Below are 18891 nucleotides of genomic sequence, written 5' to 3'. Positions count from 1 at the left end.
AGTATTCAGGCACATGGCTGTAAGAATCTCAATTTAAAGCATGAGGGAAATAATTTACCACCCACCCCCATTCTCAAAAGGAAGTTCCTGAGACTATGAGACTTGGTGTATGAAACATTGAAGCAAGTAGCAGAGAATGGCCTGGTAAAGCACAGAAACTGCTCCTATGTTGTCACTACATGGTAACGAGTTCAAAGAAGTGATATCCTGACAAAGGTCCAGCAGATATATTGAGTCCCAAGCCATTTAGCTTGTTAAAGACTGTCCCATATTTTTATTTCTTTCTCCCACAATTTTTACCTCACATTCCATTGTCATTCTCAAGAAGCCCCCTGTAATGCAAGCTCCCACATTTTGGTTGAGAAAAGTTGGTATCCTGAGATTAATGGGGTTCTACCAAAGGACACTTATGAGAAGTATGGGAAATATCCATGCAATCTATGATAGCCCAACTACACCCTCACACTGCCCACCAAAAGATATCACTGGCTTGAGCCAGCCCTGGTTAGAGACCCCTGGTCCAGGTTGACTAGAGGCAGGCAGTCAAGCATGGAAGGCCCCATTTGATCTAGGCACTTCCTTTGATTAATGAGAAACAAAACAGCCTCTATTCTAGGAGCACCTGACCCAGGTCAACCTCTATTGCTTTTCTACCCCTTATCCGTACATGCTACTTCCTCAGAGCCATGCCTCCCCCTTAGCTGGTTCATTGGTGCTTCCTGCTCTGAATCACTAACTCTCCCCTTCCTTCCTCTTCCTTTCCTCTAGTGTCTTTTTACTTAAAGTTGCAGGGATCTCACTCAAACTCCTCTCCTGATCTCAATCTCATTTTAGCATCTCCATAGGAAGTACCCCCAGCAAAATCTGCAGTGGATTCAGACCCAAGCTGCATCAGGAAGGTTCCAGGTCTTGTTCTGTGTCTCTACAAAGGGTTGAAGCCAAACCATCTTCATGTCCCATACCACATCTATGACCTAAGCAAATGACTCTTATGCCTGTGGAAGGAAGACTGGTGCTCTAGCTTGAAGGCTTCAACTGCCAGTCAGAAGCCAAACTATGTTGTGATGAAGCTTCTGAAGTGGCCCAGGTTCCAAAGACAGAAGATTCCCGAGGACAAGTGACCAAAGTAGCCTCAAGAAGCCTTAGTACCCAGCGGGAAAGCCCAGCTCTTGGGAAGTTATTCTATCCACCTCCAGGAATCTTGAGGCAGGACAGGGCTGGACCTGCCAGCAGGTCTCAGGATCTAACTTCAGCCTGGTGGTGGCAATACTTGTGGACACATCCAGATTCCCATGGGAACACCCCTCCCCATCAACCCTTTGTCTATTGCCAGACTGGGAAAATACACATGATATCTACTACAAAGATAATGTCATGGAAAGGGGGAAAGGATCACACGGTGGCAGAAAACATTGAGCAGAGAAAGCTGTGGGGAAAAACAGGAAGGACACAGGGCACTTGAAGCCCCTTGATTCACTTGGTTAGCTACCTTCCCAGACCTTCAGGTGGTTTGGGCACAGGAAATGGGAAAATCATTCACACCCATATGTGTTCTCTCTCATACACAATCTTGCTCTCTCTTGTTCTCTCTCTCTCCCTACTTTGCGCACTCACTTTCACACACACTCACTCATACTTCATTCCTCAATATCATGACACTATTTTACACCCATTTCTCCATGAGGTTAATTTTTAGTTATTTTTCTAAGAAAAAAGCAACAGGAAAATAATTCAGTTTATACAAAACATCTTTACATTATTTTTTTTTCAAAAAGACTAGTATTTACACAAATGGGAAGAGAAACAAAAACACAAACCCTTCCAACTGTAACCTGGAAGGGGTTAGCTGTTTGATTCCCTCTCCCAACCAGCACTGGGGGCAGCTGGCTGGTAGGCAGTGTGGAGTGGATGGTGTAAGGCCCAGCTCCTTCCATGGTCACTGTGGGAGAGCCTGCAAGGCACACTCGTTTGGCAGTCTGTTAGCAACCATGCTGGCAAGGAGCTGGGGTCAAAGTGCACAGCATCTTGGCCCAGCCTTGGCAGCCTCTTCCTCTTTCAACCCAAGACCGGGAAATTAGTGAGAGCTGAGTTGGTTGAAAACCCATCTATGTTAGAGCCCAGAAAAGCAGGCCACCTGGTCTTATACACACTTTGGTCTCTAACGAAGCTTCTCCTTCCCTGCCAGGCCAAAAATGGCAAAGATGAGAGAACAGGAATGGATGGAGTTTGGGGGGTGACTCCCAGTTCTGCAGGGCAAATAGCAGGGCACCTCACCTCCCTCCACCTTCTATGAGGTCATCTGCCTACAGCAGCTCTCCTGTTCCTTAGGCAACAGCCAATTAAGACGTTAATTACCGTGAGAGTGAGGGAAGCAGGAGATGCCCAAGAATCCCACAAGGAAGGGATTTTTTTTGGTGGCAGTTGCCACCCCCTTGCCAAGATCAGCTTTGTAGAAGAAAGGTCAAAAGGGAAGGGCAAAACACTTTGACCAATGGCACTCTTTTCATCTCTAATGGGTACATACAATTCTGGTTTGATGACCACTCTGCTCCCACCAAAGAAACACCAAGAAACCTACAATAACATTCTATGCATCCTGCCCTAGGCCCCTTACACAGGGTTGGTCTAGGCTCAGAAGGCCAGGGAAGGGAGGGGATGCCTTTTTCATTTTTCTTCAAAAACAGATGAAAACAAGTTGACAGCTAAAAAAATAAACACAAAACTTTAAAAGCAGTGATGATAGCAGACAAGCAATCCTGGCAAGGGGGCATGAAGACATGACCATGGGAACATATCCCTGTCTACTGTCCATCATCATCCAACCCTGCCCCCCACAAAGGGGCACCCCCACAGAACCCAGAGGCCCGGCCAAAGGGGGAAGGCACAAGAGCATGGGGGTGGGGGCATGAGTACCCCTCCAAAGCCCCAGGGCAGGACAAAAGGGGAGTATAAAAGCCAAGAAACTACAAAACTAAATACAAAGGTGGGCACAGCTGGCAAAGGGAAGGGTATAGGGGAGAGAGAAGTGTGGTCCAAGCCAACTGTCCTTCCAGACCTGAGGTCACCAGGCTCTCAGACCTTGTAGTAGATGTTCGCTGGGCTCTGGGGTGGCATCTCCTGGACGATGTAGACGGGGTGCCCATAGTCCCCACTCACCTTCTCATAGTGGGGGCAGTAATTGTTTTCTGTAGTCCGTAAAGGGATGATGATGTCACTGGGCTCAGTTCCCACAGTGCCACTGCCCGCCTTGGGACTGGCTAGGGTACTGAGTGAGAGGGCAGGTGCCCTCTGCTGTGTGTGCTTATGGTGCCGCTTACGTAGCTTTAGTAGCAAAACTGTCAGGAAGATGATGATGAGTAAGAAGATGACACAGCCAGCACCAACAGCTGCGAACAATGCCACTTTGGAGTTGAAGAAGCTGTCAGGATCACCGCTGCCACCACCACTCGCACCTGGACTGCTTTTCTCTTTCTGGTTTACAGTTTCTGGAGCAGTGGGAAAGGGGATAAATAGTCAGCATGCCACAGATCTCAGGTTGTTCCCAGTCCTCATTTTCATGAAAAGGCATTCTCAGAGATACCTACATACACATGCCATGCTTACCATTAGAATCACCCAAAGCTCCTTGACCACCAGGAGCCTGTGTGACCATCTTAATACTGTTGTCTGCCTCCTTGCTGGTCCGACTGGTAGACAACTGCTCAGGTGTCACAGCATTGGGATCTGGATATGCAGAGAGGACACATTATGGGGAGGAACACCATCAGCAACAGGTTTCTTCATTCATCTAGGCAGTGGTCAGCAAGCTGCGAGCCTCATGCGTCTCCTTACACTTTTTAATGCCCTCTTCTGTGCGCCAGGCGGCTGCTCCAGGAGTCAGGGCTCTGCTCCTAGCCTCTGTCAATGCTAAGGAGCAGAGTCCCGTCTCCTGGAGTGGCCACCCGGCACATAGAAGAGCCACATTAAAAAGTGTAAAGAGCCACATGCGACTCATGAACCACAGCTTGCTGACCACTGATCTAGGGTGAGTCAAAGTAGCCAGGAGACCAAACTTCAACTATTCCGTATTATCCTTCCTCTACTTCAGTATATCCACATCTTGTCAAAAATGCCTCTCAAAAATGCCATTATGCAAAAGCATAATGAGAGGCTATCAGATTGGATACTCACCTTGCCCAACCTTCATGATGATCTTCATAGTGTGTGTGTGGCACACACCTCCCTCTCGGTTCTCCAAACCCTCTAGGCTTCCATTAGATGTAGCTATAACAAAATAAGGAAGAAGTTAAGGAGCCAAAGTCTATCCACATTACCCACAAACCCTCATATTGTCTTAGCCCAGAGAGAAAAAATTGGGATTCAAGAAATAATAAGCAGCTCATACATGTATGTATGAGCTTCATGTATGTACTCACGAAGAATAGGGTAGCACAGTAAGCCCAGCTGAACCCAGGTCAGCCCAGGAACTAGTCCTCCTCCAAGAACACTATCCCCGCTATCATGACCAGACCTTGGCCCTTCTTTTGTCAGTGGACACAAAGATATGTCTTTTCATTAGGTGACATTACTCAGAAGCAACACAATTAGAACTGGCATCATAAGGAAGCTTTTCACCCAGACTGCAAGAAATATGGCTAAGGGATTAGGAGAACAGGTCTGAGTCCATTTATATCCCTAAGTCTCTGTGTTATCTAGAGCGAGAAGCCCCTTTACCTATAAGTCTACAGTTTCAAGTGAAGGTGGAACTTGATAAATCCCCAAGCACCGTGTCTAAGACTTGATATTAGATGGGCAAATAAGAGAGAGCACCATGAACTAGTTTTCTATCTTATTCAACTCCTAGAGCAAAGGAAAACTGGAAGTAGGCACATGGGTGAATGTTAGAGTCAAAATTCCAAGGCAGACAGGAAATAGATCATATCAGTTTTCAGAGGGAAATAGAGTAGGCAGGGCCTTCCCTGAATTCCATCTCATTATACCACAAAGAAATGGTCACAGCTCCAGGATAGAAGAGAGGAACAAGATGGGTAAGGACTCACAGGTAATGTAATAATCATGTTGTTTCTTGAACTCCAGGCCCATGTAGTTGGGGCTGAACTCCTGGAACTTGATGGTGAAGCGGATTTCCTGCTCTGGCCTATTGCAGGTGACCAGCACATTGGGATCAAGCACAGTGCTGCAGGCAGCTGCCTGCTCCGGGCGCACCAGGTACAGCTTGTAGTACTCGTAGGGCCGCCCTGCTTCTGCTCGGGGGCATATGATGTCCAACTTGTCTCCAATCTTTGGATAGATCACCAGGCCTTCCCCACTCAGGAACCTGCCCAGAAAAGAAACAGTCATTGGGGGGAGGGAAAGTACCAGGCCACCCTGGAGCCAGGGAAACAGATGATGAGGAGTAGGCCAGGCCCAGTGGGTGGAGATGGTAAGAACAGGCACTTTTTACCTCCATGGTCTGAGAGTGTGAAGAAAGAACCATACTGCTAACAGAATGTGGACGGAGTGGCCCCTGGGCAAGACTGGGCAGGGTGAAGCACTGCCTCTGTGGGGGAGTCCTTTGTCCTAATGTGGCATTTCTGCAGGGGGCTGAGTACCAAGATATTAGGACTGCGCTGCCAGAATGTTATACCATTTCCAACATATTCATATGTTTCTCGGCTACTACCTCCACCTCCCCTGCACATATACATGCTTATGTACATAAATTTTCATGCATATATGTACATGCACACACATATATCAAGTTTACAGATGCCTTAGCCTCCACCCCACAGCTCCCAGCTAACAAATGAAAGCACAACCTGTCTAGAACCCATTACTTATGGCCCGTAACTGTTAATCTTAGTTCCAATGTGGAAACAGGGACAGAAACTGCCTGGAATATGGTTAGATACTTTATGAGCATACTCTCTGGCCAGGTATGAGTCCAAAGAGTTCTCCCCACTCTCAATGCCCAGTGTTCTATCAGAATATTTGAAGTCTGGTCTCCTGGCCACTTTGGCTCACCCTAGATGACTGAAGCAACCTGTACTGTGTGAGGTCTGAGAGCCTTCATCATGCCTCCTTCACAATTCACAACCTGTTTAACAGTTCTCAATCCTAAAAACAGAGAGAAAAAAAAGTCCAAGAAAAAATAACAGCCCATATAAGATAAGGACCTGAAGCATTGCAAGTCTGTGCTATACTCTCCCTACCCACTATGCATTGCTTCTACTCCAGATCCAGAGAGAAGATGGACAAGGCTTTATGAACCAAGTTCATCATCTTATTCAGAAATGTAGATCCTAAAGAATAGTAGATAAAGGGAAGCTGATCAGGGTCATCTATTCATATAACTTTGTTCTTTTCTAATTGCACAGGAAGAAATAGAGTTTTTTAATCATTTTTCCTTTTTGGGGGAGGAGGCAACATCCAGCTGTGCTCAAGGATTACTCTGACTCTGTATTCAGGAATTACTGCTGGTGGTGTATGTGTGGGGTCATATAGGATGCCAGAGATTAAATATGGATCAACTTCATGAAAGGCAAGCACTATATCCACTGTACACTTATTCTTACACTTATTTGGGCAGATCTGAATCTGAGATGGCTGGATCTGTGAGCAAGGAAATAGCATCTAGCAGAATGGCAAGGCTTTGGAATCATAGAGATGAGGTCCTTACTTACTCTGGAACCTTGGACGAGTTACCTAATATTCTTGGGTTAGGTTTCTTCACTTGCCAGAATTGTTGAAAGGAGACATAATGTCACACAAATGCATAGTATGTATAACAGATGCTTGACTCTTCTTTATAGTTTAGTCTGTCAAAAGCAGCAATCCTAGATGCTACCACATGAGCCCAATCTTATCTTTTGTGGAGAAAAGAGAAAAATCAGAAGAAAAAGTGTTCCTATGTTCAAGTACTTTTCTGTCTAGTGTGTGTCATAAAAATAAGTGATCACAATCTAATAATGCTCAAACATCAAGGGCTGAGAAAATGAGGGGTAGAAAATTCATTTGATAGGAGGGTCAGAGATGGTTCCACAGAAAGAGCAGGAAGAAAGTGGATCCTGGGGCCAGAGAGATAGCATGGAGGTAAGGCATTTGCCTTGCATGCAGAAGGACGGTGGTTCGAATCCCTGCATCCCATAGGGTCCCCCGAGCCTGCCAGGAGCAATTTCTGAGCATAGAGCCAGGAGTAACCCCTGAGCGCTGGCGGGTGTGACCCAAAAACAAACAAAAAAAAAAAGAAAAGAAAAAAGAAAAAGAAAAAAGAAAGTGGATCCTGGGCGAGATATTAAGTCCACACACCAAAAGCGGATAGTAACACTTGGAAAAGCTCAGCTGGGGTCAAGTAGAAAGGCCTCCATGGTCATAGAAAGCAGTGTGGATTTCTTTCCATTAGGGACAGCACTTTGAGAAAAAAAAAAAACAAGGGCTAGAAGCCCTAATTCAAAAGACATAAGCTAACAGAAAAAAGGTTAGCTTTTTGTTCTAAAAAAAAGATAGTGGCCCCATTTCCTGAAGACCCATTCCATAGTGAGAACAACAAGTCATGTGGGCTTACTGGAAATTCAGAGTCCTCATCCATGGGATAGAAATGACATTCAAGAAAATAAGTAGGGGATCTGAATCAAGATGGAGCAAAGTAGTCATCCCTCTATGTGTGGGGGAGGAGGACACCAAGCTGAAATGTATTGTTTGTCTGTGTAGGGAGGTTAATAAAGCTACAAAAAGGGTCTCCATTAGTACCTAATTCTGCAGTGCTCCAGGTTTCCAAAAGGGAAGTAAGCATAGTCTGAAGAATCATTCAAATGTTTCAGAAAGTGACCATTGAGATGTGACCCCAGTTTGATTTTTCGTACCACATGTTCCCTAAAACACCTACAGGCACATCCTCAAAGGCCCTCAACATCACGAGAATGGCTTAGTAATCCCTAGCACTACAGGCCAGAGAAACAATGCATCCTCCATCTTTCTCATTATTCTGCTGACCTGGTTGGCTACAACTTACCAGGAGAAACTCTCTCGGCCTCTTAAAAAACTGTCTGGCAATACCCTGCCTTAATATTTGAAAGACAGTGTATGAAAAGACCCCTTACACCATAAAAAATTGAAAATATTCACCAAAGTCTCTAAAATTCTAACTGAAGTTTTCCACTTTCCAATCCATATATACTGATTTCGCTCCAAGATTGGAACTAGATAACTTCTAACAAATCACACAGAAGGAAACTTCAAGACCCATAGTGATCAGACTAAAAGTGAAAAATTTATTAGGTGAAAGTTTCCATTGAAGAAAGATGTCAAAAGCCATCCTGAGGAGCCTAAGGACACCCAGGATGTGAATCCCTATGAGTGCAAGAGGACCTAAGACATTTACTTCCAACAAGACTCTACCTGTTGGTGACAATAGGTCCATGAAGGAAGACAAAGTCATACAAACCAGCTTGCTTTCTTAAGCACTTAGTCCTGTCTACTTTAACAGGGACACTGTCTGCCTTGTGTACACTCCCCCATCACCACTGAGACTCTAGTCCCAGAATTAGCATTGATTTACTCAGGGCTCTATCTCTAACACAGAGACATTGAAGAAGTAAAGGTCTACAAATTGAAGACACAAAAATAGGGGGGGGAGGAAAAGACTACAGCTCCCAATCCCCTCAGACTCTCTTCAATCCCACCCAGTGAGCATATTTCATAAACATTCATCAAATAATTTGCCTTGCAGCTGGCAGATCGAGATTTACCTTCCCCTAAAGTTCAGAAGGAGAAAAGGCTCATGAGCCCTTCCTTTTCTGACCAGATTCCCTATCATGGTACCTTCTTAGAATCTTTCCCATCCCTTGGAAAACTGATTCCTACCCTATGAGAAGTCAAGCAACTGACTAAGGCCTGTAAGATATGGGTATCTAACTGGTGAGACCAAACCCCAAAAGTACAAAACTAGTCTTACCATGCAGAAAAAACTGCAGATCTCACCTATGCTCACAAGGTTAAACGTTAGGGAAGGAAAGAAGGAAGAAGGAATCTCTTCTCCAAACTAAAGTTGTTTTTATTGCTCTCCGTAATTTAGAAAGCTATTTATGGTTGAGGTTCAGGTACAAAATATTCCAGCACCAATCCCTTCACTAGTGTCCACTTCCATCCACCAATGTCTCCAGTTTTCCTCCTGACCCCTCGATGGCAGATGCTTTCTTCTTTTTTTTCTTCCATTTAGGCACCGTGGTTTACAATGCTTCTTATGGAATATCATGCACATCATTTTTCATTTGCCTTTCCAAAATGACTGCTCACCCAATATCAAGCAAAGCTTTCCTTCCTGGGGCCACAGCAGACGTTTTCTGAAAAGGCGATTAGCATGATCCAACAGAACACCCAAAGCAGGTCACCCTAGAAATTCCTGAGACCTTTCATCCTCATCTTCTCATCACCCTAAGACCCATTCAAAACCACAAGAAGCAGAAAACCCATGGTGAGGCAATCTGATCGTTATAGCTTCTGTCTTATGGCCTGTCTCTTCTCCATGCTAGTCTCTCCCTCTTTACATCCTAGGCTTAGAAGTATCATCATGATTACTTAAAAGATTTCTGGGAAGGAAATATCTAGGATATATGGGGGAGTAGCTTCCAGGGTTCTGGATTGGTCATAGTCCACTGGTTTCTCTGCTTCTTTGTTCCGATTGAGACCCCTCACCCATTCTCTGACCATGAATGTACATCTACATCAGGGAGATATTGCAACCATGGGAACTGTGCCCAGAAATCTGACCAAATCTACATATATTTCATTTTACCCTTTAGTCTGGCTCTAAGAAACTGTGGTTACAACATGGCCATCAAGTGAGTCAAAACCTGTGAGTAAAAGCTTAATAGAAGACTCTATTCACAGTTTGGATCTAGTGACCCTAACATGGTTGTACCTGTACTCAGGCTGGCAGGACCAGTAGCAGAGGACCCCATGCCAGAGCTCAAGTCTGCTCTCATCCAAGCAAGGGTGGGGAGCCCCCAAATTAAAGGCTCCTCTTTCACTCCCCCAGCTCCACCCAACCCCTGAGGCAGAAGGAGCAGGCCTGGCATGTCTCAACAGTGCCCGCCCAGGCGTGGGTGGGCAGGAAGAGCAGCTGGAGCCTGGCATACACACAACAGTGTTGGAGGCAGGGAAACCAGGAGAGTACCTGAGGAAGTCATTCTCCATATGGACATTAAACTCTGTCTTCCTTTTGCTCACCTAGCTGGGTTCCATTGAAGGCTTCATCTCTACATTCTATCTGCTTTGTTGCTACTCAAAAAGAAGTGAAATTCTTAGTCTAGAGAAGAATCAAAGCAAAATTCAGGAGAGAATGCTAAGCAGTGAGTTGGTCATTTTTACTTGGGTAAACCTAGCAGGCTCTGCTCAGTGGTTAGGTCTCCATTTGGTAGTCTTCACAAGTCAAATGAGAAAGCCAGAACACCACTTATCCTAAGCCAGCAGGGTCTGAGTCACAAGGACACCTATGAGACGAAAGGGAGACCTTAGGAGCTGATACCTCTTCCCACACACCCCTCCCAAATCCCCATCTCATCAACTCCAGATCCAGAACAGCATGTAGCATAACTGTGTCCCATAACTAAGTGCTGTGTCTAAACAGAACTTAGAAAAATTCTCTATATTGAGTTTATGTTTCCTCATTTGGAAAATAGGGACAAATCTTATTTCTCAGGATTACTCATTTTTGTATGAAGCCTGGTGCTGCCCATCTGTTAGCTCATTCACAAAGAAGTTAACACTACTGGCTACTAATATTTCCACCCAAAAAGACTACCATTTAAAATATAGGAAGGGCTGTTATGGTGCACAGAGCAAGGCACCCAAAATGTGACTAGTGAAAATTCTCTTTCCTCAACTCCCCTAATAATCACACACCAAGCTTGCCTCCAAACCTACAGTTCCTACAGTAACTAGCAGCCTCAGACAATGATAACCTCAGACAATAATGCACAGTAGTAGTATCCAGGGCCCACCCATTTCCATCCATCAGAGCTGATGAAGCAATGGGGAGCCTGAGGTAGGAGAAAATGGAAACCCCTTTCTCAGCCTCAGAGGCTCTTTGAGTCCCTGACCTTGCCACCTCAGCTAGGCCCCCATCTATGGTGAATCAGCCATAGAGTAGAAGTCAGATCCCTAGCCACCCTGAAAAGGGGCCTCCAGAGCTACTCTCTTCAGAGCTGTGAACTGGAACAGCTGTGAGGGGGCTGAGAGTAATGCTTTGGTTTGAAGCCGGGAAGCATGGGTTGGGGTCTGCAGCTGCCCCCACCCAAGCTGAATGAAGTCAAGGATCTTGGACACAAACCTGTGCTCACACCCCCACTCCCTCACAGGGAAGATGTAATGTGATCTCAGGCAAATTCCCATAGCCCTGGAGGTGGGGGAATTTAAGTGGGGGACAGGAAGGGGTCAGAAAGGAACTTAGAGACTGAACCACAGCAGCTGGACTTGGCTGAGGACTCAAGTGTGAGGCCTGAAGGCTGCCCCAAACTCTCAGGGGAAGAGATGGGGGAGGGGCAGCACACATTCGCTTACAAGCTCTCTTTCACACACACACACACACACACACACACACACACACACACACACACACACCGGCTCCTACCAATCTCATGCGGGACCATATTCACTTCTCTATCCTCCATTCATAGAGCAAATTTGACAAGAATTGTTATAAAAATAGAAGCCCTCACTACAGTCAGCAAGTTGGGAAAGAAGACTGAGAAACTTAAGAGGCTCTTCCAGTTTCCCTCTCTGTTTAAGATCATAGGCACATGAATTCTGCAACCTGAAAATGTATTCTAGCCTCACTACTACTTTATTTTGATTTTTCTCCAAGAAGGATGCAATTAACTAGGGTTTATAGGCACTAGGAGATTTTTGAAGGAGGTGGATGAAACTCCTGACGGGGCTGAGGAGAACAAGAGCCCAAGAGAAAAGGGGAGGTAAGAGAGCTAATGAGCCTGTAAGGGAGAGCACAGGCATGTGTGAGAGACAAAAGGACTTGAGAAAAAGAGGCAGAGAGTGACTACGAATGAGGGAGTGTAAGAAAGAGGGATAACAGGCAAGCCAAACTGGAGAAGGGAGATGAGCATGGCTAATAGAGAGTGTGAGAGGGCCAATCTACAGGGACCTGAGAGGGAGAACTGGGGTAGTCAGCAAAGAGGGAGAGATAGACGATTTATTTGAAAGGTTGTGACAACAGGAGGGCTGGACATTGTGGGAGGCAGCCCCCAAGAACTCAAATGGAGCTGAGAGGAGTCCATTCCTCTTGTCTGCCTATTCCCCTGAACAAACACACACACACACACACACACACACACATTCCAGACCCCTGAGCCTAGATGGGATTCTGGGAGAATGGACACACACACACACACACATTCCAGACCCCTGAGCCTAGATGGGATTCTGGGAGGATGGGCACTGGGCCACCAGATCAGTCCCAGTGCATTTCCAAGACCTATTCAAATATGGGGTGGATAATTTGTTTAGGACTTACACAACCTTGGTCACCCCAAACCCACCCCCCTCCAGCAGTTCAAGCCATAGAATACTTGTGTTCAGCTTTAAGTGGATGAGGCAGGGGCGTAAGACAGACCTCAAAAACCTATAAACTGGTCCAAAGCACTAAAACCTCAAAACACAAAGGGGGGAGCATAGAGAGATCTTATTTCTTCCAGCTTCTTCCCCACCCCCAACTCTTCAGGAGAGCTTCTTTCCAGCTGTGGTACTATATTCTATCTCTGGTTAGAGACCTGAGAGAGAGAGCAATTAATTAGGTCACTCCTCTGAACTTCTTATGATGGGTTATCTCCGGCTGAATCCAACTCTTCTCCCAAAGAGAGCATTTTCACCCTCCAGTCCTCCAGGGGAACTGGGCAAATCATAAGCTTTCCTGGGCTACTCAGGCCAGAACATCCAGATCATTTAGAATCTCTGCTGTTCAGAAAGCACTGTACTCTGTTTGGCTACTGGCTAAGGGAAAATTCTTGCTGATTTACTTTCTTCCACTGAGTCGAGGGCCTGTACCCTTACCCTGGTTTAGCCATAGTACTGGCTAGTTAATAGGACACTACCTTAATCCAAGAGAAGGAAAGAAATTGCTTTCTCCTAGTCTAGGGATGAGAGATGCCTTTCCCCTTGAACTCAAGAGGTCACTACCAGGGAAGTTAGCGGGAATTCAGAGTTGAAGGGAAGAGGTTCCAGATAAAAGGAATCAGAGATGGAGGCAGAGTTTTGCCACCACCACCCCTTCCTGCTAGTTTCCCACTAAGTGGAGGAAAGTGCAGATTACCAGGACCTCCAGAAATCTGGAAAGAAGAGCAATTTTTGACTTTAGGTTCCAACTAGAACTCCAGATACCAAAAGAAAAAAGTTCAGAGGTCATCGAAACAGCTCTAGTTATTCCGCATCAGCAACCTAGAAACCACTGAACCAACACCATGAAAGGTGCGGAGGGGGCAGTTTGTGAAGGGGAAAGAAGAGGAAGAAAAGAAAGGATCTCGACTGAGCTGCCTCCCCAACCCCTTTTGGAAAGCAGCTCCCCAATTGGAGGAAAATGGGATGGGTGGCCAACCAACCTGACTGGACAGGAATCCTCAATCCCCACCCACCTCCTTTTCTGCTCAGCAGTGGACACATTCCACTGGATGACCCTTGAAGCTCTGGTCCCGGTTCTATTGGACCCCGGACAGGGCTCAAGATGCTACCTCTCCAAACCCCTCTCCCACTCCACCCTTCTCCACCCCACAGCCTTTGTGAGCCTGAAACCAGTGCCCGCCCTTCCACCGCCCTGGGCAGGGAGAAAAGGGGGATGGGGGAGGTGGCTAGAAGAGAAGGCCAACGCAAAGCTAGCGAGGCAAAGAGGGGAGAGAACTGAAAAAGGGGAGAAGCCTTGAAAGGTGAGACAGGATTTGCCAATCCTCCCAAGTCGGGGTCCTGAGCTGCTTCCAAGCTAAGCTAAAGGAGCTCCCGCGTTCCGGCCTCGCCTCCCAGAGCGACTCCGGGAGAAACCCACCATAATGCCAGGGGCCCCAGAAGGGGCTGCGTTCTCCCAGCCAGCCAGCTCTTGGGTGTGTTCTCCGCCCTCCTGGAATACCTGCCCTGCTCCTGCTCCACCTAGTCCGACCATCTTGCGTGATCCCGGCCAAGAAGCCCTGTGGACACCACTCCGCCAAGAGCCTCCAACCCACCCGCTGCAGCCTACTCCTCCCGCCCACAGAAACACACGAAAAAAGACAGAGACGGACAAGACAAGAGGCTGCTCCTCCTCCAAATACCACCCCACAGGCGCTCAGGGGCTCATGGCCTCACCCTCCAGCCTCCATAAAGCAGCAGAGAGAAACCACTCACTTGGGATTGAGGGAGCTCCAGGACACGGGCTCCAGGTTTTTGGCCAGCGGCGTGGCGAGCCTGCACAATGCCAACACGACCATAGCGACCAGCCACTTGCAGAACCAACGCTGCCCAGGCCGGGCCATCTTCCCCGAGGCAGGCTGCACTTCAGTCTCCGCTGCACCCAAAGTGCCTCCTGTGCCCAAAGCTCTCCTCGCCTTTGGGTGCTGCGCTGTGCTCCAAGCGGCTCAAGCGCCCATCCTCTCTCGTCGCCGGCCTCAAAGCGCTCCCCTCCCGTCGGTCGACTTGGCTGTGGCTCTTCTCGGGCGGGCTGGCCGGGAAGGCTCGCTGGACGGCACCCCCCACCCCAGGCCCGGGCTGCAGCCTCCCAGGACTGGCCCCTGTGACCTCTGACCTCTGCTCGCAAGGCGCGGGGGCTCCCGCCCGCTTCCGCCCAGCAGAGACACTGTGGGGGCTGCGTGCCCTCTCCACGTCGAGGTCTCTTCGCCGACGACTCGCTGGCAGCCCCAAGGCCTCGGCCCCGGCCCACGATCAGCGCCTCTGGGAATAATGGGAGCCTCCCCTCAATACAAGTTCACTCTAGTGGCTTCCCACGGGGGCGCCCAGACATGAGGTCTTTTTTCTCGTGGCCACGCTCGGGCTTCGAGCTCCCCCGACAGCTACTGTACTGGCTCGGGGTACTCAGAAGAGCAGGGAGTTGAGGTTCGACGAGCGAGTCCCATCAGTGTGAGCCGAGGAAGCCGAGACCAGGTAGCCCGATCACCAACCGCCGAGTCTTTCCTCGCTGGCGATCGCACCCGAGGGTCTGCGGTCGGAGGGAGCCGGACACACTTTCCACACTTAGTCCGAGCGCCCAGATTCTCCTCCCCTTCCTCTAGCAGTCCACCTTCCTGCTCAGGCGAACCCAGGGCCAACCCTATTCTTTCTAGCCAATAACCAGCTCCATCACGGGGTCCTTGCCCTGGGCCACGCCCCCAGAACAGGAAGGAGGCGGGTTCTTGGAGACTTCTTAAGGACGCAGTTCTCCAAACTATTCATCTGAGTGTGCAGTTCCTGCGGTTAGGGGTGGGTCCTGCCCAGTCCTGTTCCCAGCGTACTCAGCCCGTGGGAAGTTGGCGCTGCTTTAGAGCAGTTTGCCTGCTAGTCCCTCTGCACATATCGTTAACGCTCTGGCCTGCTAACCTGGACCAGAAAGCTTTGGCGCTAACGAGCTTTGGAGTCCTGTACACGCACACCTCTTGGCAAGTATAACCCGATTGCTTCCTTGTCTCAGAGTCTTAAAAAGAGCTCTGGTAGGTATTCTTCCTTCAGCCCTTGCAAAGTGGGGGTCCCTTGTAGATTTTTCCCAGCCCCCTGAGGACATGAACGGGTAGCAGTGCATAATGGAGGCGCAGAGGGGTCAAGAGAGGTCTTGGGGGAGGGATCTAGTCCTGGACTTTAGAACTTCAGTTTCGGAGCAAAACCTTGTGAAAACCCAGGAGACCACATTTAGAATCCTGGAATGTCTGAAGGTACGGGCAAAGCCCAGGGATGGTTCAACTGGGCGGAGAGGGCACTCATATGAAGAAAAACGCCCCAAGGGTGGAGAGGGCGCAGGATAGGTACCTTTTAAAGAAGCTAAAGCAAACTCCTGCCCCCAAGACTCCATACTCGGAGTCCCTCCTGGCCTCGTCATCTGGGTCTTTGTCTTCCAGTTCTAGCCCATTCTCCCCGCCCCTCCCCTCCCCGCTCCCTTGCTTATAACTTTGGCTCTGTCCCATACATAGCTCAGACCCTTACGGCCCACCCAATTTTCCTGGTCAGACCCGAACTGACCACATGCTAATGTCTCCCTCTACTGGTTATTCGTACTACTGCGAGCGACGGGTCCAGCACAGCTCCCTCCTGAGGGGCATGGCGCGCGCACAAACAAACACACACACACACACACACACACACACACACACACACACACCACACACACCACACACACACCTCTCTCTCTCTCTCTCTCTCTCTCTCTCTCTCACACACACACACACACACACACACTTGAAAACTAGACTGGCTGGGCTTTTTGAGTTGGCCAGAGCTGCATTCCAGGATGGGGAAGAGGGAAAAAAAAAACAAATAATTTTGGAATTGATTTGGGGACTGCCAAGGATATAACCTCTCTTTGCTGTTTCTTTTTGAAGGTGAATAACATTCCTCTATTACATAGCTTTCAAAGAAGGCTTTTTCTCATAAAAACAAGAGACTGATCTATTGAGTTTTACAATAGATACTTTAAAGACTCATGGCTGTAGACTATTCCGATGTGAGAAGGACGTGTATAAAAGGGAGAAGCTAACATGAGTTCCACTCCTGGACCTGTGCAGAAACCGAGATCTCTAGAAACAGAGGTCTGATTTTAACACCCAGGATGGAGCAGAAGTCTTCTACACACCACAGAAGCACCAAGGGAGAGTAAATGAACTTGACAGGAGTCTATAGTTAACCCCACGACAATATACTTCAAGGGTGGAGAAACCCTGTATCTCTTAGGCCAAGGGAATTCCTTTTTAATGACCCCAATATTTACTGTGCCTTTGCAGGAGAGAAAAAAAGACAAAAAGATAAAAGAGCACAAAACAATCTTCCATTTTTATATTTATTTATCTAGTTTTTGTCGATCTCTTTGTTTTGGTGTGGTTATTGAAGTTGTTGTCTCGATTTTTTTATTATTTTTTTCCTCTTCTTTCTCATTTGCACTCTGCTATGTTTTTTATCTCAAGACCATGGCTGTTATGTGGTGCTTATCTTTAATGTTGTAGTGCTCACTGGATATTTTATTTGACACTTCTTTTTGTACCGTTGTGGTGTCTCACTTCCTTTTGCCCCATCTTATCTCAGACTGAGGATGAGAGCCTCTAGAAGGACTCCACCCATTTTCGGTGTACCTGATTTTTTACCCCAGTTTATTACTTTTCTCTTCTTCAAACAAAACCACATAACTTGAACTATCTAGTACCACCTCCCAATTAGAGAGGGAAATAATGGAGGAGCCAAGACCAAACAGGTGTAAGATCACTAAGTAGTAAGTTAGGCACAGAGGGGACTACTCATTCCTGCAGCCTCCAGGGTGAGGGTGGAGGATATGGGAGGCAGGATGGGAACGGAGGTGGAGGGAGGACAATTCGGTGATGGGAATTCCCCTGATTGAATGTTAATATGTACCTAAAATATTACTGTGGAAGATATGTAAGCCACTATGATTAAAATAAAAATTATATTAAAAAAGACAATTAAAAAAGGGAGAAGCTAAACCCTTCCGATTTAGGGTAAATGGCTCATGTTTGAGAAGTATCTCTGGAGATTCATAAGAGGAGCTAGGACATCTTAACTTCTAGTCAGGCCACTTACTGAGATGTCAGCAAGGAGGGAAGAGAGAGCAAAATTCAAGTGCATTTTCATAGAACAGCACAGGGATGATAACACCCCCCCAATAAAAAGTGCATGATGAACAGCAGATCCTGAGTACAGAAAATATCCTGTCACTGAGTAATTACTATGTACACAGAATCATGTTAACTGCATCTCCTTTCACAATTATTTGAGATGAGTTCCACAATTATCATTTTATAAAAAGAAAACACCTATGTCAGAGAAGAATTTTTTTTAATATCTGAGGTCCCAAGCTGATTTGTGAGGCAATATTTGACTTTAAGTTCTTTTGTTCTTCTAGGGCTAATTTTATTGTCCTATACCACAATGATCTGACACATTTCTAGTCTATTCTTATATATTTTCTTCATTAATTCATTTCTGTTGTGCATGGGGGCTGGTGAGGTGGCGCTAGAGGTAAGGTGTCTGCCTTGCAAGTGCTAGCCAAGGAAGGACCTCAGTTCGATCCCCCGGCATCCCATGTGGTCCCCCCAAGCCAGGGGCAATTTCTGAGCCCTTAGCCAGGAGTAACCCCTGAGCATCAAATGGGTGTGGCCGAAAAACAAAAAAATTAATAAATAAAAATAAATAAAAGTTGTGCATGAACCTGTGCAATTGCTAAGATTGCAGTGGCCTGATTTTTTCATCCACAACTGAGAGGAAAGTTTCCTGGTACCACAAAAAAGCCCTTGGGATATGGTAATGAGTATATATGGAGCCAGTCGTTGTTCCTATGAAAGTATGCTTCAGGAGGGGAGAAACCCTGAATCTCTTAGGCCACAGGAATTCCCTTAATTCCCCAATACTTACTGTGCCTATGCAAAAAAGAAAAAAAAAGTGGGGGTAACACCAAACCCTGCCACTCCAGCCTCTTTTTTCTTGTTTTTTTTTGTTGTTTGTTTGTTTTTAATATTATTTTCCTTCTCTTTTTTTCTTCCACTTTTTTGTTTCTTTTTCACTCGTGTGGATATTATTTGGTGACTTTTTTTGCTGGGTGCATTTTTCTTTTCTTTCTTTTTTTTCTTTTTCTCTTTTTTCTTTTTTTGGTAGTTGCTACCAATTTTTTTCTACTCTTTTCCTTATCCTTTTTATCTCCAACAGAATCACATAATTTGAATCATTCAGCCT

At 46.8% G+C, this 18891-nt stretch overlaps 1 protein-coding gene across 1 annotated transcript; it reads right to left on the bottom strand.

Annotated features, from left to right (window-relative positions):
• Positions 1–1854: 1854 nt before the first annotated feature.
• On the bottom strand, positions 1855–14486 carry EFNB1 (ephrin B1). Its single transcript, XM_049767312.1, has 5 exons — positions 14359–14486; positions 5040–5317; positions 4171–4263; positions 3604–3723; positions 1855–3485 (listed from the first exon to the last, which is right to left on the bottom strand). Exons 1-5 carry the CDS (start codon positions 14484–14486, stop codon positions 3073–3075), a joined length of 1032 nt encoding a protein of 343 aa, XP_049623269.1. The 3' UTR covers positions 1855–3072.
• Positions 14487–18891: the final 4405 nt, after the last annotated feature.

The sequence above is a fragment of the Suncus etruscus genome, chromosome X, assembly GCF_024139225.1.
Source record: "Suncus etruscus isolate mSunEtr1 chromosome X, mSunEtr1.pri.cur, whole genome shotgun sequence".
Classification (NCBI taxonomy): domain Eukaryota; kingdom Metazoa; phylum Chordata; class Mammalia; order Eulipotyphla; family Soricidae; genus Suncus; species Suncus etruscus.
The sequence above is the reverse complement of the archived record's forward strand: the minus strand, read 5'-3'. Positions and strand labels throughout refer to the sequence as shown.